Source organism: Zalophus californianus, chromosome 1 (genome assembly GCF_009762305.2).
Source record: "Zalophus californianus isolate mZalCal1 chromosome 1, mZalCal1.pri.v2, whole genome shotgun sequence".
Taxonomy (NCBI): Eukaryota; Metazoa; Chordata; class Mammalia; order Carnivora; family Otariidae; genus Zalophus; species Zalophus californianus.
In genome coordinates, this window is record NC_045595.1 from 146,139,366 (window position 1) to 146,165,493 (window position 26,128).

General features: G+C 49.4%; 1 protein-coding gene across 19 annotated transcripts in view; it reads left to right on the forward strand.

The window, feature by feature from the left end:
• Positions 1 to 1,123: 1,123 nt before the first annotated feature.
• TNK2 (tyrosine kinase non receptor 2) overlaps positions 1,124 to 26,128 on the forward strand; it is a 46,998-nt gene continuing 21,993 nt past the window's right edge. For 6 of the 19 annotated variants that reach the window (XM_027584469.1, XM_027584477.1, XM_027584479.1 and 3 more), the window contains exon 1: positions 25,006 to 25,417. In XM_027584469.1, the coding sequence (XP_027440270.1) occupies positions 25,340 to 25,417 (78 nt within the window). In that variant the 5' untranslated portion in view covers positions 25,006 to 25,339. Of the gene's footprint in view, positions 2,402 to 20,492; positions 20,604 to 22,581; positions 22,700 to 23,712; positions 23,764 to 25,004; positions 25,418 to 26,128 lie in introns of those variants that run through there. The other 13 variants (XM_027584472.1, XM_035728128.1, XM_027584478.2 and 10 more) reach the window with 8 other exon arrangements.

The window sequence follows — 26,128 nt, forward strand, 5'->3', positions numbered from 1 at the left end:
CCCCCTGCTCATGCTCAGCTCTCTCTCTCAAAAACAAATAAATCTTTAAAAAAAAAAAATGACTTAGTGGAAAGTTGCCCTGCCTACCTCACAGGACAAGACACCATGACGCAAATCCACCCAGTCCAGCCCCCCCCATATGTGTCTGGAACCCATTCCTTTTTCATTGCCCTACTGCCCTCTGGCCAGGGCCCTTGGGCCCAACGCCGGACCATAGGGGTGCTGAAAGAGCCATATTACATGGTTCTTTGATGTCTGATCCTTGGGACAGTTCTCTCTGGACTTGTTTTATTATTGTACCCATTTTATAGATGAGGTAGTCAGTAACAGGGCCAAGTGGCCTTAAGCCTTTGGGTTCTAGGCACCATGGCTCAAGGCTGCCTTCAGCTAGCTAGGGTCTGGGTCTGAGGGCTGCACTATCACTGGGAGGAGGAGCTCTGAATTTTCTCCTTCTTTGTGGGAGCCCGGAGGAGAGCACCCAAGAGGGAGCAGTGCAGGAGGGAGGAAGGTTCCTTTGCCAGGGACTTTTTCTGCCTGTGTTCCCAGAAGGAAGTGTCACAGGCCTGAAACCACCTCTCCCTTGTTGAAATGTCCTCCTTTGGCCCCAGGGAAAGGATGGGGGTGTCCCAGGTTCCCAGGCCTCATGGCTCCTGCTGAGAGATTAGTCCCTCTCTGCAAATACTCATTGGATTGTGGCCTTGGAAACTTTCCAATCCAGCCTCCCCATTTTAGAAACAAAGCAACTGAGACCAGATGGAAGTGACTTTTCACACTGTCACAAGGTAAGTCAGCAGGAGCTGAACTGCTGCTACTGAGAATTGGAGACTCCTGTTTCAGTGCTCCTCCATTGGGCCCGGTTGACTGCACAATCTCAGTGTGAACGCCCTACCTTCGGCTTCAGGCTGTCCTCCTGTAGGCACATAAGGCGCAAGATGGGTCTAGGGTGGGGAGATTCCGGTCGGGTGAAGAAGGGGGATTGGTGGTGGGACCCAAGAAAGGGGAGAGGGGAGGAGCAAGCGAGACCTGGCCCCTTAAGAGGGAGGGCCAACCCCGCCGGACCCCGCCCCCCTGGGGCGGCGCACGCGCAGGCGGGCTCCAGGAACTCAGGCGGGAGGGCGGGCGCTCTTGGCTCGCGGGCCGGCGCGCGGGGCCGCAGCACCTGCGGGGGCCGGCGCTGGGCGCGGCGCCCGGCGGGCGGACGTTGACGCCGGGAGGCTAGGGCGGGCCCGCGACGTGGGGGTGGCCGCGGAACCGGAGGGGACGCCAGCCCGCAGCCCCCTTCCCAGGGGGACGGGGCGGAAGGAGCCGGGCGGGGGGGGCGGTGTGAGCGGGCGCCGAGGGCAGCACCATCTGGAGGGGTGGGACCGCGCGGCCTCTTGGGGGCAGGCGAGTGCGCTGGGCAGTGCGGGCTGGGGGCCCCGGGCGGGGGGCGCAAGAGGAGCGCGGTGGGCTGAGCCCGGCGCTGCCGGAGCAGCAGCCACAGCGGGTCGGGGTTCTCAGCTGGGGCCCGCAGCAGCTCCGCGGGCTGAAGCTCGGCGTGGAGGAGCAGGGGGGCGTGGGTCCGGCCGTGCAGGAGGAGGGCGGGGTGGGCCCGGGGGTGCAGGAGCGGGGCGGCCGTGGCCACGAGCCCAGCCTGGGGGTGGTGTGGGGTCTGCCGGACGGCGCGGACTGGAGGCGCCCACCGCGGTGGACGGGCTCGGCGGGCTGGCCTGTGGTGCAGGAGGAGGGGCTGGGGCCCCGCAAGCAGCACCAGGAGAAGGGGGGAGGCAGCCCCGCAGTGCAGGAGCGTGGGGAGGCCCGCGCCGGGGTGCAGGAGCAGGGGGAGGGGAGCCCACGCAGGCTGCTGCAGCGGTCCGAGCCGCTCTCCGAGTTCGGGGAGCGCGGGGAGGGGCTTGAAAGTTCCGGGGAGCAGGGGGGGCAGTACTGGGAGAGCTGTGGGCACCTCAGGCGGGAGGCGGTGGTCCTGGGAGCGGCCCCAGCACGCCGGGAGAGACTCGAGCTAGCGGGGAGGGCCCGGCCTGTGGGGCCCCAGGGGCCTGAGGGGGAGGGGCGCCTGGGGGTGCAGGAAGCAAATTGGCTTCCTGGGGTGCAGGAAGGACAGGTGGTGCGGGCTGTCCAGGAGACATACCTGGACGAGAAGGGGTCCCAGGAGGCAGAGGGGCCCCCTGAGGGGCACAGGATCCGGAGGCGCCGGCGGAGGAGGAGGTGGTAACCGGCAGGCCGGCTGCCCGGCACAAGGATCGCTCCAGGGCCGAGGTGAGCGCAAGATGTAGGGGTTTGGGGATTGGAGCGTTGGAAGCCACTGCCCGAGAGCAGGCAGTGTGTCCTGTTGGATCCTCTTCTGCCACCTCAGCCTGGACCTCGTGGAAACTGTCTGCAGGGAGGCAGCAGAAGGCAGCAGGTAAGGAAACGGAATTCTCTTCGCAGCGGGAGTTGGTGTGTTTTGAAGCAGGGGGCTGCAGCTGTTTCAGGAGAGGGTGGTCTCCAAACTGCTCGTGTTCACCCTCCTGTGTTTAAACGTGGGGAGAGAGGAAGCAGTGCAGTTTCCAAGAGCGAGACAGGATCCCTCCCCCAACTACTAAAAATGCCAACTGAAGTGATGGGGCATTTCCTTAGCGTCTAGACTGGAGATGAGACTATCTGGGCGGCTGCCAGGCCTGGGCAGAAGGAGGAGAGGGGTAGCCCCAGGCTGAGGTTGCAGAGGAGGTAGCCACCCCTCTAGCTGTCTACCCCTGTTGATGGGGTGCCTCCATGCCAGGGCTGGGATGGTGCAATCAGCACAGGTTTCCTCAGGTCCTCAAAACACATTCCATAAAAGGGAAGGGGCAGCATTGCATTAACAGGATCTTATCTAGTAACCGTTTGCCGCGTGATCTGAGATGTGCGTGTGGCTGCTGGCGACTTGAGCTCGAACCTGACCTGCTCCCATCACACCTTCTTGTCACAGCTGATTAATAACATAGGGCCCAGGGCCAAGGATGAATAGGGGCAGAAGGGCAGAGAACTGCTGGTGAGGCCTTCTCGGGGTGGGCTCTCAGGACCCCAACCTGAAAGGGGTGGTTGAAGAGGGGGTGTCCGTACTGCTGGACTCTGGGCATCCTCTGTGGCCCAGAGCTCAGCCCCACCCATGGAGATGGACAGAGGGGCAGCTGTGGCATCATGGGTTCTGTACTGGCCAGGGCCAGCTCCTAGCCCAGCCTAGAGGTGGGGCTTGCAGGGGTGGGGACTATATTTGGCTTCTTGTGGACTGCCCCATGGCCTGGGTGCCAGGCCTACTCATTCCTGGCCTAGAGGGGCTTGGTTGGCCAGTGTTTGGGCCTCATCCTCCTAGGGTTGTTCACCTCTTACCTGGCACCGTATGAGTTCCTGCTTCTCTAGCCCTCAGGTTGGGGTGGGTGCAGGGTTGCTGCCGGCCTCAGCTGGGTCCCATCTTTGACCCAACTAAAGGCGTGGTCTCTGAGTCAAATGGCCCCCAGACCCTTGTCTGAACCTGTGTGGTTGCAGATAGTTCTCTCTTGTCCGGGCAGGGGGAGTAGTGGTGGTGGTGGCTGCCCAGCAAAGCCTTAGGCAAGCAGCTGCTGGGACTGTGCTGGAGGAGCCGGTTAGTCTGCTCCTGATGCAAACCCCAAACCGACTGTCAGCTTCGTCCCACGCCTGCCTGTCACACTGCCACCCCAAACACTCATGCACCGGAAGTTCAGCTGCTGTGTCCATGGTACCTGGCCCTTCTGGGATGGCCAAACTGGTTCTGGCTCTCTGGCTTCAATGGAGAGAATTGTCTGTTCTAAACATGTACACACATATATCTTTATCCTAGTTCAGGTCAACTTGTTTGAATTTGTGGTAGATGAGGAGAAGAACTTGGACAGATCCGGATTTAGACCACTTCCTAGCTGTGTAACCTCCTGGGGCAAGACACTGTCTCTGGGCTTCGGTTTCTGTGCCGTGGGCCGTGATTTTCCCTACTCTGTCCTGAGTGTAGAGGGCTCAGACCCCTCTTCGGCTGTCTGGTGCCCGCTTTCTCGGGAGCCCTGGCTGGCAGATGTCAGGGAGCAGGTGTCTGTGCTCCCAGATCTTGTCTTCTGGTCCCTAAATCCAAGATTATCCCCTGCCCTGTGCTTTATTCTGGAAAATGAAGTTTTATTCTTTTTGTTTTTAATGACAGCTTTATTGAGGTATAATGATACACAGTGAATGGAACATATTTAAAACAGTAAGTTTCAGCGTATGTGTATATCCGTGAAACCACCACCACAGTCAAGATAATGAACATTCCTATTACTCCCAAACCTCCCAGAGTTTTTTGTGCCCCTTCCTAATTCCTTCATCCTGCCCCTCCTTTGCTATCCTTTTTCCCCAGGCAATAGACTGGTCTGCTTTCTGTCACTGTACGTTAGTCCACATTACCTAGAATTTTATGTCAGTGGAATCAGACAGAGTGTGCTCTTTTTTTGCCTGGCTTTTTTCACTCAGCATAATTATTTTGAGATTCATTCCTGTTGTGTATTTCAGTAACTCCTTCATTTTGATTGCTGAGTAGCAGTCCCTTTTATGTATATACCACAGTCTATCCATTTTCCTGTTGATGGGTTGTTTTTAGTTTTTGGTTATTACAAATACAACTGTGAACATATGTGTAAGTGTTTCTGTGGACATCTTATTTTATTTCTCTTGGGTAAATCCTTAGGACTGGAATTGTGAGTCATACAGTAGGGATACATTTAACTTTTAAGGAAATTGCCAGACTGTTTTCCAGAGTGGTTGTACTATTTTACATACCTGCCAATTGTGGATGAAAGTTCCAGTTTGTCCACTTTTTTGCCAACACTTGGTGTGATCAGTCTCTTTAATTTTAGACATTCTAATAGGTCTGCAGTGGTTATCTCATTGTGATTTTAATTTGCATTTCCCTAATGACTAGTATTACTGAGCATCTTTTCAGGTGCTAATTTGCCATTTGTATATCTGGTGCTGTGTCTGTTCAGATGGTTTACCCAGGGGCGCCTGGATGGCCGAGTCATTAAGCATCGGCAGTCAGCTCAGGTCATGATCCCAGGACCCTGGGATTGAGCCGCACAAGGGGCTCCCTGCTTGTCCCTCTCCCTCTGCCCCTTCCCCTGCTTGTGCGCTCTCTCTCTCTCTCTCTTTCTCTCTCTCTCTCTCTCTCTCTCTCTCTCTCGGTCAAATAAATAAATAAATAAAAATCTTTTAAAAATAAAACGAAACAAGAAAAAAATCCTTTACCCATTTTTCATTCGTGGAGTTTTTTTCGTATTCAGTTTTGCAAGTTCTTTATATATTCTGCATACAAACCCTTTATTGAATATGTTGGGATTGGATATGTTTGATTGCACATATTTCCTTCCAGTCTTTGGCTTGCATTTTAATTCTTTTAACAGTGTCTTTTGACAAGCAGAATTTTAAATTTTAATGAACTCCAGTTTAACAACTAGTTCTTTTATGGTTTGTGCTTTTGGTGTCATGTCCAAGAAATCTTTGCCTAAGCCACAGCCAATGGTTTTCTCCTGTTTTTCTTCTAGAAGTTTTATTTATTATTATTTTTTAAGATTTTGTTTTTAAGTAATCTCTATACCCAGGGTAGGGGCTTGAATTCACAGTCCCAAGATCAAGAGTCTCATGCTGTACTGACTGAGCCACCCAGGTGCCCACTTCTAGAAGGTTTATGGTTATGGGTTTTACATTCAGGTCTGTGAACCGTTCAGGGTTAATTCTTGTATATGGTGCAAGGTATGAATTGAAATTCAGCTTTTTGCCTGTTGAGATCCAACTATTGCAGCACCATTTGTTGAAAAGACTTGTCTTTACATGGAATTGCCTTTGCACCTTTTGTCAAAAATCAATTGTCTGTATATGTGTAAAAGTAATTCTGGACTCTCTTTTGTTCCATTGATCAATTTGTCTGTCTTTATCCTAGTACCACACTATCTTGATCACTGTAGATTATGGGAAATCTTGAAATCAGGATAAGATCTTGAACTTTGTTCTTCCTTTTCAAAATTGTTTTAGTTACTCCACGTTCTTTGCACTTTCATATGAGTTTTAGAATCAGTTTGTTAATTTCTACAAGAAAGCTCACCAGGATTTTGGTTAGGATTACATTGGATCTGTAGATGAATTTGGGGAGATGTCCATTATCTTAGCAATATTGGACCTTCGGACCCATAAACAATGTTTGTGTCTGTATTTATCTGGATTTTTAAGAATTTCACCAATGTTTTGTAGTTTAGGTATACAGATCTTTCACATTTTTTGTCAGATATACTTAAGTATTATGTATTTTTTATGCTATTGTAAATGGTGTTTTTACATGGTGTTTGGCTTTTTTATTTATCTTAATTGTGGTAAAATATATATAACGTAAAATATACCATTTTAAGCATCTTTCAGGGTATAGTTCAGTAGTGTCAGGTACATTCACATTGTTGTGCAACTATCACCACCATCTATCTCCAGAACTTTTTCATCTTGCAAAATTGAAACTCTGTACCTATTAAACAATAGCTCTCCATTCCCCCTCCACCCCAGCCCTTGAAGCCACGTTGTACTTTATGAATTTGACTATTCTAAATACCTCATAGGAATAGAATCATACAGTATTTGTCCTTTGGTGACTGGCTTTTTTCACTTACCATGCTCAGTATACTCAAGGTTCATCCGTGTTGTGCCATGTGTTAGAATTTCCTTCTCTTTTAAGGCTGAATACTCATCCATTGTAAGAATATACCACATTTTGTTTCTCTACTCATCCACTGGTGGTTGCTTTCACCTTTTGGCTGTTGTCACTAATGCTGCTATAAAATGGTGTTGTTTTTAAATTTCAATTTCCTGTTCCTGTAGTGTATATATAAACACAACTGATTTTTGTATATTGACCTTGAATCCTACCACCTGTTAAATGTATTCTAGGGGTGCCTGGGTGGCTCAGTCATTAAGCGTCTGCTTTCGGCTCAGGTCATGATCCCAGGGTCCTGAGATTGAGCCCCGCATCGGGCTCTCCGCTCTGAGGGAGGCCTGCTTCTCCCTCTCCCACTCCCCCTGCTTGTGTTCCCTCTCTCACTACGTCTCTGTCTGTCAGATAAATAAATAAAATCTTTTAAAAAAATGTATTCTAGTAGCTTTTTTTTTAGCTTCCATTGGATTTTATACATAGACTACCATGTCATTTGTAATAAAGACAGTTTTACTGCTTCCTTTCTGATCCTTATGCCTGACAATTATTTCTTTTTCTTGTCTGATTGCCCTGGCTATGTCCTCTGGTATAAGGTTGAATAGAAGATGAGATTACTTGTTCCTGATCTTCAGGGAAAGACATTCAGTCTCTCACCATTATGCATGATGTTAGCTGTAGGTTTTTCATATATGGTCTTTATCAGGTTGTGCTCCCTCTATTCCTATTTTGCTTTTGTCAAAGGTTTTTTTCCTGTGACTGTAGGATTTTCTTTTTTAGTTAATATGTTGAATTAACTGATTTGTTAAAACTGATTTTCAAATGTTAAACCAACCTTGCATTCCGAGGACAAACTCCACTTGGTCATAGTATATTATTCTTTAGCTGTATTGTTGGATTCTGTTTGCTAAAGAATTTGTTAAGAATTTTGCATCTTTTTTTAAATCTTATTTAAATGCAAGTAGCTAACATAGAATGTATCATTAGTTTCAGATGTAAAGTTCAGTAATTCTTCAGTTGCATATAACACCCAGTGCTCATTACATCACGTGCCCTCTTTAATGCCCATCACCCAGGTACCCCATCCCCCTCCTACCTTCCCTCCAGCAGCCCTCAGTTTGTTTCCTAGAGTTAAGAGGATATTTATGTTTATGAGGACAGTTTTCTTGTACTGTCTATGGGACTCGTACATCTTTATCTTATAGTCTGTCTTTATAAATATCTACATTTTTATTAGTAATAGTGTAAATAGATAATAGTATAAAAACCTATATTTTTATTTCCTCTGTTTATGCTATTATTGTCAAAAATTACTCTTATACACGTTGTAAACCCACACTATACTGGTCTTATTTTTGTTTAAACAGTCAATTTAGCTTTTAAAGTAATTAAATAATAAAAACATCTTAACTATTTACCCATGTAGTTGCTATTTCCAGTGCTTCATTTTTTTAAAAGATTTATTTATTTATTATTTATTTGAGAGCGAGAGAATGAGTGGGGGGGAGAGCAGAGGGAGAGGGAGAAGCAGACTCCCTGCTGAGCAGGGAGCCTGTTGTGGGGCTCAATCCCAAGATCTTGAGATCATGACCTGAGTTGAAGGCAGGCACTTAACTGACTGAGCCACCTAGGCGCCCGTCTTTTTTTTTTTTTTTTTTTTTAGGAGTTTATTTATTAGAGAGGGTGCACAAGTGGGAGGAGGGGAGGTGGGGCAGAGGGAGAGGGAGGAACAGACTACCCGCTGAGTGGGCTTGATCCCAGGACCCTGAGATCATGACCTGAGCCAGAGGGAGATGCTTAACCAACTGAGTCACTCAGCCTCCCCCTTTTCTTTTTTATTTTATTTACTTAGAGAAAGCATGAGCAAGGGGAGGAGTTGGGGGGGGACAGGACAAGGGAGGGGGAAAGAATCTCAAGCCGACTCTGTGCTGAGTGTAGCGCCTGACCTGGGACTCGATCTCACAACCCTGAGATCATGACCTGAATGGAAACTAAGAGTTGGATGCTCAACTGACTGAGCCACCCAGGCGCCCCTCCAGTGCTTAATTTCTTTGCATAGATCCATATTTTTATATGGTATTATTTTCCTTCTGTTTTAAGGACATCTTTTATGGTAGTGCAGGTCTGCTGGTGTTAATTCTTTCAGCTTTTGTATGTTTAAAAAGTTTATTTAGTCTTTTACTTTTTTTTTTAAAGATTTTATTTATTTGAGAGAAAGTGAACATGAGCAGGGTGAAGGGCAGAGAGAGAAGCAGACTCCCTGCTGAGCAGAGACCCTGATATGGGGCTTGATCCCAGGACCCTGGGATCATGACCCGAGCCAAAGGCAGACGCCTAACCAACTGAGCCTCCCAGGTCCCCGTAGTCTTTTTTTTTTTTTTTTTTTAAGATATTTCCATTGGACTAGAATTCTAGGTCATTAGTTTATTCTTTCAGTACGTAAATAATGTTGTGCCACTGTCTTCTCATTTCCATTTCTGTATGAAATTTGCTGTCATCTTTTTTTTTTTTAAGATTTTATTTATTTGACAGAGAGCGAGAGAGGGAACACAAGCAGGGGGAATGGGAGAGGAAGAAGCAGGCCCCCCGCCGAGCAGGGAGCCCGATGCGGGGCTCGATCCCAGGACCCTGAGATCATGACCTGAGCTGAAGGCAGTTGCTTAGCCAACTGAGCCACCCAGGCACCCCCCCCTTTTTTTTTAAGTAAGCTCTGTGCCCAATGTGGGGCTTGAACTCACAACCCTGAGATCAAGAGTCACATGCTCCCCTGACTGAGCCAGCCAGGCGCCCCCTCTGCTGTCATTGTTATCTTTGCTCTCTGTCTATAACCTATCTCCTTTGCCCTCCCTAGCTACACTTTAAGATTTTCTCTTTATAACTGATTTTGAACAATTTGATTATGAGGTGTGTTGGTATAGTTTTCTTCTTGTGTCTTGTGCTTGGAGTTCATTGAACTTTTTTGAGTCTGCAGGCTTATAGTCTTTGTCAAATGTGGAAATATTTTGGCTATTAATTCTTCAAATATGTTTCTATTTGCAACTTTCTCTCCTTTCCTCAGGGAACTCCAATGATACAAATGTTAGGCCACTTGAAATTGTCCCACTGCTCACTGATGCTTTGTTTATTTAAAAAAGAATTTTATTTTTCCTCTCCACAGTTTCTGTTACTGTGTCTTCAAATTCACCAGGTTTTTCATCTGCAGTGTCCAATCTGCCTTTAATTCCATTCAGTTTATTTTTTCATGTCATGCAATGTAGTTATTTATTTATTTATTTGAGAGAGAGAGGGAGAGCACAGAGGGAGAATAAGAGGGAGAAGCAGACTCCCTGCTGAGTAGAGAGCCTGACATGGGGCTCAATCCCAGGACCCTGGGATCATGACCTGAGCCAAAGGCAGACGCTTAACCAATTGAGCCACCTAGGTGCCCCTCACACAATGTAGTAGTTTTTGTTCTAGAAGTTCAATTATACTCTCTTTAGAAATATATTTTTAGGAGTGCCTGGTTAGCTCAGTCAGTTAAGCATTGGACTCTTGATGGAGCCTACTTAAGGGAAAAAAAATTAAATAAATAAATATTTTAATATTTAGTAGTAATATAGTTTTATAGTAATAATTTCTAAATGTTTAATTATTTTAATTTCCTTGTTTGCTAATTCTAACATTTGTGTCAGTTCTGGTTTTGGTTTTGTTTAACTGCTTTATCTCCTCATTATGGGTCATAGTTCCTGGCTTTTTTGCCTGCCTAATAATTTTTTGTTGGATGCCAGACAATGTAAATTTTACCTGATTTGTGGCTGGGTGCTTTTGTATTCCTGTAATTATTCTTGAGCTTTATTCTAGGATGCAGTGACTTGGAAATAGTTTCATTATCTTATGTCTTGTTTTTAAGACTTGTTAGGTAGGACCAGAGCTAGGCTCAATCTCGGACTGCTGATTCTCCTGCTGAGGCAAGACCCATCTGTAAATTCTACCCAATGCCTAGCTTTTCCAGTTTGGCTCGTGGAAACAGGCACTTTTCCCAACCTGGTGAGTACCAGGCATTGTTACTTCTAGTCGTTTCAGATAGTTATTTTCCCCAGCCTTGGGTAATTTCTGCACATTTGCGTGACGATTAGTATTTAGCTAAATACGTAAGGGGGTCCCTTCACAGCCTTTGCTGCTACTCTCTGTTCTCTGATGCTCTGCTCTGTGAACTCTGGCCCCTTGAGACTCCCCAGGCTCTCAGCTCCATCTCCTCAACTCATGGAGTCTTTTGGGATCTGACTGGTTCCCTTCTCTGTGCTGGAGCCTGAAAACTCAACCACAGGGCTGACCTCTTTTGTTATAGGTATCACTTTCTTTTGTTTCCTGATATCTGGTGTCTTCAAAACCATTTTGTATATTTTGTCCATTTTTTTCTTGCAGTCAGGAGGGTGAATCTGAACCTTGTTATTCCATCTTGGCCAAAGATGAGAATTTGAGTTTATTTCCCTCACTGCCACCCTTCCACCCTCCCCATTTTTCAGTCTGTCCACCCTAGCAGTATCTCATTTTTCCTTCAGTCTCCTGTCTGTGTTCATATTGTTACGGTGTAGTAAATTGTGATGACTTTTCCTTTCCTGCACACCTTTTTGTTCTCCCCGGAGTTGCTTTTGTTTGTTTGTTTAGGCTTCTATGCACCTTTCAATTAGCCAAATTCCAGTAGCTGTCTGAATTCCTTAAGATGTCGGTTCCATTAGGTGTTCTATTGAATGGATCTTTCTGAAGAAGTCTCCGTCAGAGCCTTGTGCCCTGCAGCAGCGTGGTCTGGTTGCTGTCTATCACAGATGCTTAGCTATCCTCCTGGGACCTCCTTTCAGCATCCTGGGCATCTCCTTCACTGCTTTTCTGTGTTGGATCACCTGTGTCCACGTCTTCCTCTTTGTTGGTTTACTGTCTGGTTTTGGCAGAGCCTGTCCTTTAGTACCTTCCTGAGAGGAGGGTATATGGGCAGGAGCTTATTTGGAGACCTCGCCAGCCTGATACTCAATCAACTGAATGCAAAGATCTACGTTGGAAATTGCCTTCCTTTGGCATCTTGAGTACATTGCGTTTAGGTTCTAGAGTTAACACTGAAGTCTAAAGTCACTCTACATCCTGTGTGGGACCTGTGTGGTACCCTCTGCCTTGCCCAGGAGTGTGTGGGATCTTCTCTTATCTCCAATATTCTGGATACGGGATACTGGAGATACTCTTTATCTCCAGTATTCTGTTTCCTAATGATTTCCTAATTATGTAGCTCATTGTGGGTCTGTTTTCATCTTGCACTGTATGTTCAGTGAACCCTTTTAATTTGGAAACTTGTACTTCAGGTCTGGAAGTTTTCTTGTTTTATTTAGGTCATTTCTCTCCCTCCTTGCTCTCCCCTGTACTCCTTTTGTTTAGATGTTGGACCTTCCTATACTGATCATCTGGTTTTCTTATTTCTTTCTCTCCTGTTTGCCATCTTTATGTGGAAGACCTGAACTTTATCCTCCATCCCTTCTATTGTAATTTTAGCTATTTTGGTAGCAGTAAATGTCTATTGATATTTTATCCCATGTGTGGCATGCATGAGATAGACACAAAACTGCTAAATTCAACTTTAGTAATAGGAACATTGGGAGAATGGAGTAGGATTTTTGATTAGGGAAATATCTACATTTCACTAAAACAAACAAAAAACTCCTCCCTAAAAGGGCTTAACCTGAAATTTTAAGGTCCAAAGTAAGAAAGATATTAGGAAGGTTAGGAGAAGTGTGAGAATCTAATAAGGAGAACATTCTCAGAATGAATTTCTTGGGAATTCAATAGAATGATTTCTCCATCCACTGACATTAACGGGACTTACACAGAATTGAGAAGCATCATTGGTATAATAAGTCATCCTATAAACTGATGCTCATGGCCATGATGTAAAGGGCCTTCAGAAAGAGTGGTCAGTGTCAACAATGGGAGAGAATATGTGAGAACAGGACTGTTCTGGCTAAGTCAAATGATTGGCACGATTACAGGCTTTCTCCAGAGCAGTGGCTCTCAACTCCAGTCTGGATTCATCTGAAGAGGCTTTAAGATAGGATGCCTCAGTCTCACCTAGGCCAAGTTGATTAGAAGCTCAGCGGGTGGGGCTTCCACGTGGACACTCTGCTAGCTCCAAGTGATTTTAATGCCTAGCCAGTGCAAAGAATACCTCCAGAAGACCCTTGCTTCCCAGACTGTGGTCTGCTGGACCAAAACATGTGTCACTTAGGAGCTTGTTAGAAATGGAGAATCTTAGATCCTACCCCATATCCATGAATCTGAATCTGCATTAAAGTTTGAAGTCTGAAATTTTCTTCCCCTGCATAGTCTGTTTCCTCTTGGTCACTTTTTCTTGTGTATTTTTTTCTCTCTCTTCCATGTTAGAGGCTTGCCTTGGTGTCTGGTAGTTTTGTGTTGTCTGCTCTCAGCTAAGGGTGGGAAGCTACAGCACTGGATGGTCTTGGTGATGGAGCTTCTTTGTGTGGTGACCTGGATGGGCCATTTGTTGGGAACTCCTGGTGTTGGTATCTTTCTGCCTTCCTTGGCCTGGTCACAGTCACCAGGAGAGACACTCTTGTCTCCTGCCAAGAGGTGGAAGCCTGGCTCCATGTTCCAGGAGCAAGTGGAGAAGGGGACCGGGATCTCACCATCTATGCGCACTTTCCTTGTTTGGGATGTAGCACACACATACCCCTCCCTCCCGCCCCCGCCCCTCATTCTCCACCAGGCCCACTGTGCCAGTCCAGACGTTCCATTATCCCCTGTAGGGAAATCCCTGCCTTTTGCAGGGTGGTAGAGGGACAGTCACCCAGTGGCTTTGTATGGGGGAAGGGGTATAGGTGGTCTTACTGCTTCTTAAATAGCTTTTAAGTAATACTCTATATTTTTAGCATTTCCCTCTGCCACCTCTTCTTCTCGTAGAGGTTTTTGGGGCTTCCATTTCCCAGGCTGTTTGAGGATTCCGTGGGGTCATTTAGGTGCTTCTCACCTTGGGGGTTGTGATTTTTCTCAGCTCTGCTACCCCTTGTCACTGGCCCAGCTGCTTTCCAGCTTCCACAGCTTTGCTGTGGTCATTTCCTCTGCTGTTCTTCCCATCCTTAGGGACTTCTGCCATTCAAAAAATTTCTCACATTTTTTTTTTCTCTTTTTAAAATTGTAGTTTTGGTCAGGTTTCAGGAAGGAGTGGAATTATGTGTATGTATGCAGTCTGCTGTCTTTTTCTGGAACCTCTATCCTCTCTTTAAACTTCCTCAGAGAATCCCTGAATTCATTCAGTATATATTTAATGATAGGACTCCCGCTCTGCCCTCCATGGGCCCGCATCTCTGAGCCAAGAAATTCAGTGTGCAGTTGTATATGGGCTGAGTCCTGGCTTCCTCTCTTACTCTCTGCGTTACGCTGGTCACCTCTTCAGACCTCCGTTTTCTCATCTGTAAAACAGGGATAATGCAGGGTAGTAAGGGGAGGTTTGTAATCAGTCAATGAAGATAAAGCTTGGGTGACCCTCTCAGGTCCCCTCCCTCTTTGGGAGCTTTGTATTCTATCACTCAATAAACTTTACTATCAATAAACTGCTTTCTTGCCCACCAAAAAAAAAAAGATAAAGCTTTTTTTGTTTTTAAATTAATTAATTAGATCAAGACCTGAGCTGAGATCAAGAGTCAGGTGCTTAACCCACTGAGCCACCCAGGCGCCCCTAGATAAAGCTTTTAAAGAACCTGCACATAGGGGCACCTGGCTGGCTCAGTCAGTCGAGCCTGTGACTCTTGATCTCAGGGTCTTGAGTTTGAGCCCCATATTGGGCATAGAGATTACTAAAAATAAACAAATTAGTTAATTAAAAACCCCATTGCTTTCCATTAAAAACAAACAAACAAAAAAAGAACCTGCACATAGTGTCTTCTTGAAGAACCAGACCGTAACTTCTTCCTATTTCCTCAAAACCCTAGCACAGGGTGAGCACACCGTAGGTACATAGTGAGGTGACTGAGGAGAGGATTGGCGCCAGAGTTTTGGCCTGGTCTCTTCCTTCAGCAGCGGTGCGTCCTGGGAGACCTGGAGCCAAGGGCCTCAGCTAGGTGTGAGAACACCGGGTCTTTCCTGTTTCTGCCTGTCTCCTAATTGCTGTGTCTCTTGATAAGGCAGGGTCTCTTCTCCTGGCCCCTTACCTTTACTCTACTCGTCCCTGACCTTGGCGTGGCTGCCCGTCTGTGGCTAGAAAAGAATCACCACCGCTCTGAACTGTTGATCTCCCCCAGGTCCGGATGATAGTCTGTAAGTGCGTTGGACCAGGCAAGTCCCTTCCCCTTTCAGGGTCTGGGTTTCCTTATTGCTAAAATGGAGAGGCAGGATATAGTGGGTGGGAAGTAGTCCCAGGTTCAGACCCTTCCTCTCCTGGGCCCTGCAGCCTGTCCTGCACTGGATGTTGCTAGCTCCTGGGGTTCTGGTTCTGACGTGGTCCAGAGGGGATGAGCAGTCCCTCTTGCAGAATGAATGTGACTCTACCAGTCACAGCTCTGGCTTCTTTCCCCACCCCACCTCCAGGGCTCAACAATAGGCCCCTTCAGCTCAAGGCTCTTGCTGAAGGGGTGGGGGTGGGGCGGGGCCTGAGCCAGCAGGCAGAGGACCAGCCCGGCAGCCCCTGCCCAGCCCTGGAAGAGCTCTGGGAGTGGCTGGCTGCCGGCAGCTGGACTGCCTCCTTCCTCCCTTCCCGGGAGTCACTGCATCAGTGGGTGCTGTGATGATGATGCCTGGGCCAGAGGATTGGCAAGAGGCAGCTTTCTGCAGAACCCTGCATCCCAGCCCTGGCACCAGGACGTGCCTGGTGTGCATGTGCACAAAGCCCAGACAGCTGCTGGAATTTATCCTTTGCCGCACATGAGTGTCGTTCTGTTGGTGGGAGGAAAGCTCCAGGAATATGTAGGGTTCTCAGGGTCCTGTCTCTGGATGTCAGGGTTGGCGGGCCATTCTTGAGCTGCTGGAGCACGAAACAGCCGCAGAATACTTCAACACCCAAAAGTTGGTACATTTGGGGAGGAGTTGAGTTCAGTGTGGTCTGTGCAGTGGGGTTTAGTCAGATTCTTTCCTTTGTTCTCTGAAAGTCACACCTCCCTCTCTGCTGCAGTCGAAGATGAGGCATGGCAGGTCCCTGTATCTGATCTGGATCCCTGCTTTTGTGCCCTGCCTTCCCAGCCTGTCACTCCCTCGAGCCGCCCCCCACTCGCCTTGGTGAGGCTGGGATGCCTGACACATTGGACTTCCTTCCCATCAACGCTGCGGTGTCGTGTACTCCAGCTCTCCCTGCAGAGTCTAGTGAGAATGCCACCTTCTGCAGCAGGCCCGTCACGGGCTCTATCTCTGCCTGAGATACTGGCCGTGTCGTCCCCGGTGCTGAACCGGCTTTGTGGGAGCAAAGTAGCTTATGGGTCTGGGACAGGAGTGGCTGTAATGAGATTGGCAGCCCCTCTCTCCACAAAGGTGCTTGCTTTTCTGGATTAGAAATACTGGGAGGGAGCAAAGCCAGGGCGGGCGGAGGCGGGGAGGCAGTGAGGCTTAGTGCTGGTATCTGCTGGAAGTTAGGCAGCCCTCCTTTCTTCAGGGTCCATCTTACGGGTTTGAAGTCTCTTTCGGCAAACTCTCTTGACCAGGTACCTTGCCAGCTTCTGCATTCAAGTTGACAAATAAAAACAGATGGTTACTTTACAAGGTAGAAACCACAGTAGAGGTTTGTGTATAGAACTCTCTCAGTAGAATTATGTATTGATATAGATTGCAGATTGTTATAAGAACAGTAACCCATTAAGGATCAGAGCATGATGGATAATTAAAAATTTTTAAATTCATTTGGCTATTTTCCACATGTACTATACTATAGTTGACTCTTACACAACGTTGGGGTTAGGGCTGCTGACCTCTCTCGCACAGTTGAAAATCTGCACATAACTTTTGACTCCCCAAAAACTTAACTACTGATAGCCTGTTGACTGGAAAACTTAACCAATAACATCAGCAGTCAGTACATATTTTATATGTTATGTGTATTATATACTGTATTCTTACAACAAAGTAAGCTGGAGAAAAGAAAATGTTATTAAAAATCATAAGAGAAAATAGCATTTCCAGTACCGTACTGTATTTATCGAAAAAAATCCACATATAAGTGGACCTGCACTATTCAAACTCATGTTGTCCAAGGGTTAACTATATTATGTGTTTATACCATTCCTGTTTTCAAATATTATTTTAAAAATAACATGGAAGGAATGGTAAAAATAACCATTTGGGGGTAGGAAATAACAGTTTACAGAGGAGATGACATGGGTCTTGAGGGATGTGTAGGAGTTCATCATGTAGACAAAGAGAAGGACCATCACAAAGAGAATAGCTCAGAGACATTTAAATGAAGGGAGTGTGTCTAGGGAAGGGCAAGTATCTTTTTTTTAAATTTAAATTCAATTAACATATAGTGTATTATTAGTTTCAGAGGTAAGAGGTCAGTGATTCATCAGTCCTATATAACACCCAGTGCTCATTATATCATGTGCCCTCCTTAATGTCCATCACCTAGTTACCCCTCCACCTCCCTCCCCTCCAGCATCCCTGTTTGTTTCCCATGATTAACAGTCTCTTGGGGTGCCTGGGTGGCTCAGTCGTTAAGCGTCTGCCTTCGGCTCAGGTCATGATCCCAGGGTCCTGGGATCGAGTCCCACATCAGGCTCCCTGCTTGGCGGGAAGCCTGCTTCTCCCTCTCCCACTCCCCCTGCTGTGTTCCTGCTCTCACTATCTCTCTCTCTGTCAAATAAATAAGTAAAATCTTTAAAATAATTTTTAAAAAGTCTTACGGTTTGTCTCCCTCTCTGATTTCATCTTGTTTTATTTTTTCCTCTCTTCCCCTATGATCCTCTGTTTTCTTTCTTAAATTCTACAAATCAGTGAGATCATAGGATAATTGTCTTTCTCGGATTGACTTACTTTGCTTAGCATGATACCCTCTAGTTCCATCCACATCGTTGCAAATGGCAAGATTCTATTTTTTTTGATGTATGAGTAATATTCCACATTTTTTTTTTTAAAGATTTTATTTATTTATTTGACAGAGAGAGAGACAGCGAGAGCAGGAACACAAGCAGGGGGAGCAGGAGAGGGAGAAGCAGGCTTCCCGCTGAGCAGGGAGCCCGATGTGGGACTTGATCCCAGGACCCTGGGATCATGACCTGAGCCGAATGCAGATGCTTAACGATTGAGCCACCCAGGCGCCCATTCCACATCTTCTTTATTCATTCATCTTTCGATGAACATGTGGGCTCTTTCCATAGTTTGGCTATTGTGGACATTGCTGCTATAAACATTGGGGTGCAGATGCCCCTTCGGATCACTACATTTGTATCTTTAGTGTAGACACCTAGTAGTGCAGTTGCTGGGTCATAGCTCTGTTTTCAAGTTTTTGAGGAACCTCCATACTGTTTTCCAGAGTTAGTTGCACCAGCTTGCATTCCCACCAACAGTGTAGGAGGGTTCCCCTTTCTCCGCATCCTCACCAACATCTGTTGTTTCCTGACTTGTTAATTTTAGCCCTTCTGACTAGTGTGAGGTGGTATATCATTGTGGTTTTGATTTGTATTTCTCTGATGCCGAGTGATGTTGAGCATTTTTTCATGTATCTGTTGGCCATTTGGATGTCTTCTTTGGAGAAATGTCTGTGCATGTCTTCTGCGTCTTCTGCCCATTTCTTGATTGGATTATTTGTTCTTTGGGCGTTGAGTTTGCTAAGTTCTTTATAGATTTTGGATACTAGCCCTTCATCTGATACGTCATTTGCAGATATCTTCCCCCCATTCAGTAGGTTGTCTCTTGGTTTTGTTGACTGTTTCCTTTGCTGTGCAAAAACTTTATCCTGATGAAGTCTCAATCGTTCATTTTTGCCTTTGTTTCCCTTGCCTTTGGAGATGTGTCTAGGAAGAAGTTGCTGCGGCCGAGGTCGCAAAGATTGCTGCCTGTGTTCTCCTCTAGGATTTTGATGGATTCCTGTCTTACATTTAGGTCTTTCATGCATTTTAAGTCTATTTTTGTGTGTGGTATAAGGAAATGGTCCAGTTTAATTCTTTTGCATGTGGCTGTCCAATTTTCCCAACAGCATTTGTTGAAGAGACTGTCTTTTTTCCATTGGTTATTCTTTCTTGCTTTGTCAAAGATTAGTTGACCATAGAGTTGAGGGTCCATTTCCGGGTTTTGTCTTCTGTTCCATTGATCTATGTGTCTGTTTTTGTGCCAGTACCATACTATCTTGATGATGACAGCTTTGTAATAGAGCTTGAAGTCTGCAACTGTGATGCCACCAGCTTTGGTTTTCTTTTTTAACATTCCTTTAGCTATTTGGGGTCTTTTTTGGTTCCATACAAATCTTAGAATTATTTGTTCTAGCTCTGTGAAAAAAGTTGATGGTATTTTGATAAGGATTGCATTGAATGTGTAGATTGCTCTAGGTAGTATAGACATTTTAACAATATTTATTCTTCCAATCCATGAGCATGGAGCGTTTTTCCAGTTCTTTGTGTCGTCCTCAATTTCTTTCATGAGTGTTCTATAGTTTTCTGAGTACAGATCCTTTGCCTAAACCTGGTTCGGTTTATTCCTAGGTATCTTATATTTTTGGGTGCAGTTGTAAATGGGATTGACTCTTTAATTTCTTTCTTCTGTCTCATAGTTAGTGTATAGAAATGCAACTCATTTCTGTGCATGGATTTTATATCGGGAAGGGCATGTATCTGATTTGGTTGGAACATGGAGACATTGGAAGAAAATGATAAGGTATGGAGGTGGACAAAGAGGCAAGAAATAGATCCTGAAGGGCCTTGTATTTGGCTTATTGAGGAGTTACAGAAGGATATAAGCAGGGGAGGGACTTCAGATGACAGTAATAGCAATAGGCAGCTATGTGCCAGGTGCTGTGCTAAGTGTGCTATTCATTATCTCATTGAATCTGCACTCTACGAAGGAGGTGCTATTTACTCCCATTTCACAGATGGGGAAACTGAGTCTTAGAGGTTAAGTCATTTGCTCAAAAGTTGCCCAGCTAGAAAGTGACAGAGCCAAGATTTCAGCTCAGGTCTGTCTGATTCTTAATCCCATTGGTATTGATCAGAGGAATAAAAAGGAGGCAGAAACAAGATTTTGTGGCCTGCCTAGTGGGGAAGGTAGGAAGTTATGGTTGGGGTGGGGGTGAGGTTTCTAGCCTGGGTGGCCAGTGTTGGCTTGTGATATTTTCAGTCAGGGTATAGGGACATGTGTTAGCTAGCTTTAAAGGGGTGCTCATGAGCTGAGTTTGGATATACAGAATTTGTGGTACGTATGCATCCTCCTGGTGGAACTGCCCTGGAACTGTCTGGAAACGTGGGCCTAGAGCTTCAGGGGGTTAGAAATGGAGACAGAGCACGTGGTAATTGCAGCCCTGGGGGAGGAGAGGAAGTGACACCCAGAGAGCAGAGCATCCACTGAGAGGAGAAGGAAGGGCGAGTTCAGAAGTCTTTGGGAGATCTCAGCAGTTAAGGAGAAGGGTGAAGAGGCTCCAGAGCTGGACTTGGGGCCTGGGGGCCCAGCACCACTAAGCCAGTATGCCTCAGCTTTGCCTCTCCTCAGAACTGCAGCTTGCCAAGCTCTCCTGGGACGGGCTGGGCCCCCGCGTCCTGGAGATGGAGAGGGTGTGGACAGCCATGGCGTGTGTCTGAACCACCCCCTCTCTCTGTTGGCCCCAGGCCAGCGTCCTCCCCAGACCAGTGTGATGTCAGACCTGGGCTGACCTGAAGGTGTGGGGTTGCCTGGTGCAGTTCCCTCTGGGATGAAGTCCTACGGGGAGCCAGCCTGGCTTTGGTCCAGAAGCTTGGGGCCTACGTACAGAGGGGTGAGTTGAGGCTGACTGGGCTTGGTGGGGCTGAAGCAAGATAATCCTCTGGGAGAGGAACTATAAGTCCCCCTCCTCTTCCCCAATATATTGTTTTCTCTCTAGGACTTAGAGAAGAGGGAGGGTAGGGGTGGGAGAGGGCTGGCTTGGAGGTGAGGTTGGCATATATTCCCAGGAATACGGTAGATTGTTTTGGAAAAATCTCTTGGCCGGAAATTACATGTCATGTCTGCTCCTCAGTGTGGATTTGTCACTTCACTGATGCTGCTGGAGAGGCTGGGGGAAGGGAGTGGACAGCAGAAGCAAGCTGGTTCCTGGCCACTCCCAGCTCCCTTTAGAGATAAGCGGGCAGGTTACAGACCAGAGGGGTATACATGTAGGGTGGATTCCCCAAATCCTAGAGGCAGTTTGGATCATGCGGATATCTTATAGCAGAATGGCATTAGGAAGCAGGGGAGTTATGGGTGGAGGAGGTAAGGAGAAAGCAGGAAGGAGGAATGATTTCGATCAGACCCTTCATCCAGCAACGGGCCTGTCATTTTCGGCCTTTTTTTCTCTAACTTTGGGTCAGTACAGCCTCCTGACTTTGGGTTATTACAGCCTCCCACAAAACTAGTTTCTGTTAGAGCTGTGGTAAGATGCCCAGGAACTTCTGCCTGGAATAGATCCCCTGCCTGTCAGGGTCATCCCCCACCCCAGTATGCTTCAAGGTAGAGAAGGAGCTTGTGAGGAGGTGAGCCTTGTAGAAACTCATCCTAGTATCCTCCTGGGGGCTCTTTCCTCAGTCTTGAGGTTGAGTTTGTTGGGGGTGGGCGGAAGGGGGGGGCAGGTATCTCAGCATCTCCCTCTTCCTCTGCCCCAACCCCGGAAGGGGAGGGTTCCCTGAGCTCAGCCCTAAATACCTGGTACTAAGGAGTCAGTGGATGCTTCAGATGCCGGCAGAATGAGAGGGTGTGCGTGGGGCACCTTGGGGCCCTCAGGGCTGGCGGGAGAGGAGGAGCCTCTGCAGTGGGACTTCCTCTGCTAGCACTGACCTCACCCCAGTGCTGGGTGGCAGAGCCCTGCGTGGGCACGTGTTGGAGCACCTTCTCCCGCGGGGAGTGTGGGCACTCGAGGCACTCTTCTGAGACCAGAGGTCAGCCCTAGCCCTGTGCCCTGCCCTGAGCTCCCAGGCACACAGCCTGTGCAGTCTTGGGGGGGGGGGGCAGGGAGGGCAGGCAGGGAGATGTCAAGGCCAGGCTGGGAGGAGGCGTAGGGCTGGGGTGGGCTGTGGTCTCGCTCCCTGTGCTGGAGGCGTGGCTTCCACGGCTGGGCAGGTTCGCGGGCGCTGAGGGAGTGGAGTGCGGAGTGGAGCGGCAGGGAGCCCGGCAGGTGGGCGCATGCTTGGAGCCTGGTGGTGTGGAAGCCGGGCAGGTGGAGGGACCAGGCATCAGGCCCCAAGGAGGAGAGGGGTCTCAGGTCAAGTCAGGATGGGGCTCCTCTTACGTGAGCTTCTTGGATGGACGTCCTTATGGAATAGGGGACTCCTTTATGAATCCCCAGGACCTAATTGGTGGCGGTGGAGCTCTGGGTCCTGGAGGTGGCCCAGGGGCTGAGGGGAGCTGTGGCCCTGCGGTCATTGGAGGTGGGGCCGCGCCGCGGCACCTGGCTCTCTCCAGGCATCAGCCGGTGGTTGGTGGTGGTGCTGCGGAGAGGCGGCGGCGAAGCCGCGGCTCCTTGGAATGGAGGCTGGGGACCGGGTTGGGGGAGAGGCCGGCCGTGGGCCCGGCTCAGGAGACCGCAGGAGACCGCGACCATCTGGGCTGGGCTGGGGCTCTGGCCGGCCAGTCAGTGGCGGATGAGAGGCTGTGGGCGGGTGTGTGTGGGGGGGGGGCATGGACCGGCCTCCCCCGCTGAGGCGCCCCTCCTTCTGGAGGATGCTGGAGGCCCGGCCCCTCAGGACGCAGGGCAGTGACGCTGCCGTTGCCGGTGCCGCCGGAGGGGCGGGGGCTGCGGGAGGGCTCTGCTCCCCTCCCTGGCCTCAACGCCGGGAGTTTGGTGCCATGGGGGAGAGATCTGCATATCAGCGCCTGGCTGGGGGTGAGGAGGGACAGCAGGTAATGGGAGAAGCCTGGGGGATAGCCAGGTACCCGGGTCCTAGACCCCATCATCTGCCAATGAGCTGAGGGCACAGCCCTGCTCCGCAGCAGCCTCTCAGGAGTAAGGGGTGTCTGTGTTTCTGGGCCCCACGACAGATCCTGGGGGGCTGAGAGGCTGGGTGAAGAGGTATTTGTGTGTGTATGCGATGGGTGAGGGGCAAGTCAGTGGTGGTGAATTACTGATGCTGCCACCTGCCTCAGTGTCTCTGGGTTCTCTGGGACCCAATTAAATGGCCTTTTGGGCTTTTCTTCAACTCATGGGAGCCCCCAGGAGCAGTGCCTGCCAGGTTTTGGGTGCAGTCTTTTACGGGCACTGAGTCGTTGTTCCTTGGACATTCCTGCTTACTTTCCGAATATGCATATCAAGCTAAATGTCCTTGCTAGCTTTAGAAAAGATGATCACTGTATTCATGGGGCCGCTTCCCTTCTTGGAGATCAAGCATTTTCTCTCTTGGTCGGCAGAGGGCGGTAGCTGACAGGACAAAGGGGGACAGAAAAGGTGGAGGGTGTTTTCCAGGGCTAGGAGAAGGGGTCCAAGAACTGGCCTGAGCTCTGACCTCTGACCATGCTTTGCTTTTCTGCACAGCCTTTTCCAGCTGGATTGCTGAGCAAGCTGCTGAGGCTTGTTCTTACCCGACATCTAAGGGAAGAGTTAGGCGTGGGGTTCTGATAGATTTGGGGCACATCTTTTGGGGGCAACTAGAATTTTTAATTTGGCCATTCTGATCCAGCAGCCCCTATCTTACAGTAGAGGGAGTAATTTTGCTTAAATTGTTCCCTAAAATCAGGTCCCCGGGGCTCCTTCAGAGTGGTGCCTGGTGGGAAGTAGGCAGTAGGCTTCTCTGAGCCATGGGCATTGTCTGCCAGGGTTTGAGGAAAAGTCATTTCCAGTGTGACCTCATCCTGACTTCATCTTGTCCATTAGCTCTGACCCCAGCCTCAGACTGGTGATTCACTGGACCAAGGGGACGCTTTACCTGGCTGGCTCCACATGCTTTGGGTGGTGTGTGACACAGTGCTGGGTAAGAGGGACTGAGTGCTGGGAGTGTCCACCAATACCCACACCCCCTACCTACCTTCTTGCCCCCCCCCCCCCCCCCCCCCCCGCCATGGGGTCAGAGCAGGAAATGGCTGACCTTTCAGATAACCTTCCTGTGAGGAAGATCGAGTACTAAGAGAGGTCCTGGAAAGAGAGCCTAAGATGCTAACTCCCCAAAACTGTCACCCAGCTGCCTGCCCCATCAGCCAGCTGGGGTTCCCAGAGCCAGTAGCCAGCTGGATAGGGACAAGAGAGCAGTGTACAAGAAGCGGGCTCCCTGGGCATGGCTGCTGGGGGGGTTGTTGGTGAGGGAGACTGCGAGGACTTCCTGCAGCTGTCAGGTGTGTCTGGGGGCTGTAGTGAGGGGGGTGTAAGGGCAGCTGGCACTCTTGAGGGGGGGCAGGGGGGATCATTTGTCAGCTGCAGGAACATGGGGGGCCTATGGGGGCTTGGTGGAGTGTCTCCAGTTCCTTTTAGCTGAGGCTATTGTCTGTGCGTGGGGGTGCTATACAAGAAACATCCTATAGTCTGGAATCCTTGGTCTGGGGTGGGGGCATCGCAGCAGGGTCTAGGGGCATATTTGTTTATTTTGAGGGGGTTTTGGATCTTAGCCAGCTGGTCTGGGGGAGGAGGCACCCTGGATGTTGTGGGCAGTGCAAGGCAACCCCAGGGGAGGGGGTGGAGATTCCTCACCCCCACAGCCCCCCCTTGCTCTTGGCTGGACTGCCCCACTCTGGCAGGCTGCCGGCCTCCTATTTCCGTCGGGCACCAGGGTAACAGGGCCACATTAGGGCCTGAGCCAGGAGACGCCCAGCCAAGGCTTGGACTTGGCGATGGGGGAGGGTCTCTGAAGGGTCTGCCTACAGGCCCCAGGAATGACTGTCCCGGGCCCAAGCCCCCAACTCAGGCGGTGTTCTAGCCCCCACAGCCCCAGACAAGCCCATGTGGAAGCCTGTAGCCCCTCTTTGTGCATTGCTGCTTGATTCACATTGCCCCCACCCTAAAATCCCAGGAGTTGTCTGCAACTATGGGGGCTGGGGTGGAAGCCAGAGACAGGGGGCCTTGTGTGTGGGGAGGCAGGGGGGCCAGCGCGGGTGGCTGGGAGGAAGAGTCCCCCCATTCCCGCCACCCTCTTGGCAGTGATTCAGAAAGGTCCTTTTTCAGCCAGTGTCAGAGCTGCTCAGCTGGGGAGGGAGGGAGGAGGGAGAGAGGGCGGTCAGGCGGGGGAGCCCGGGAGTAGGGCTGAGCTGTGACCACTGCACTGAAGAGAAGTCAGAGAAACAGGACAGAGGACATGGGCTGCAGCCGGGAAAAGAGCTAACCTGCTCCTGCCAAACTAGCCAGCTGTGGAAACAGCTGTGCAGCCGAGAAAGGGAGCCCACCCTGTTCTAATGCCCCATTTCCCACCCCTGGTGTGGGATTTGGGGGACTCCTGGGCCAGACCTGTGGTCAGCTTCCATCCTGGGCAGAACCTTGAATTCAGGAGCTAAAGCCCTTGCTCCCCCTACTTCTTGGGCCAGAGCCCCAGTGACCTAGTCAGGGGGTCCAGCTCCGTGGAGATGCCGGCGGCTCGTCGCTTCCCTGGCCTAGAGCTCTCCTTCCCTCTCCTGGCCAGACTACGGCGACGCCTGTACACAGTGAGTGGGGGCTGGGGGTGTGGGTAGGACTGACCAGGGGCTGGGTCAGCACCGCCCCCCCCCCCCCAGAGCCAGCAGTTCACTGAGGGGCAGAGTACAGGACTGGCAATGGCTGAGGGCTTGATAGGGGTTCTGGGCTCGGGGCCTCTCCCCTCGGCTGCTGCATTCTGGTTGGTGAGTGTGTTAGGAGAATGTACGCAGGAAGTGTGCGCGCCAGGAGAGCGCCACGCCAGGCATCAGACACAGGTGTGGGACTGCGGGTGTGTCGGGGGCCAGGCACACCCACGACCAGAGAGTGTGAGCGGGGTGGGGGAGAAGCCGGGGTCCCTGTGCTCCACAGACACAGAAACTTGCTGTGGAAGGGGCAGTTAGTGGAGGGGAGGGGGCTTGTCCTGGCTCACCCAGGGCCAGGCGGTAGAGACAAGACTGAGACCCTGATTGCTCGCTTCTCACTGGGATCCCGGTGTTCTTCCAGTTGCCCGCACACCCCTCCGCAGAGCAAGCCTGTTCCTGGGGCTGGAGAGCGGGGAGGGGAGTGTCCAGCTGAGCAGGGAGATCTGTTCGCTGTTGTTTCAGGGAAAAGAAACAGGCCAGACTGTGCTTTCTGAGCAGCTTCAGGGGAAGGGCTGTGTCTCCCGCAGTCCTGACCACCCGGGGCATGGCTTTGAGCTGCTCTGAGGAGCCGCTGCCTCCAGAGCAGGGTGGGAGTGG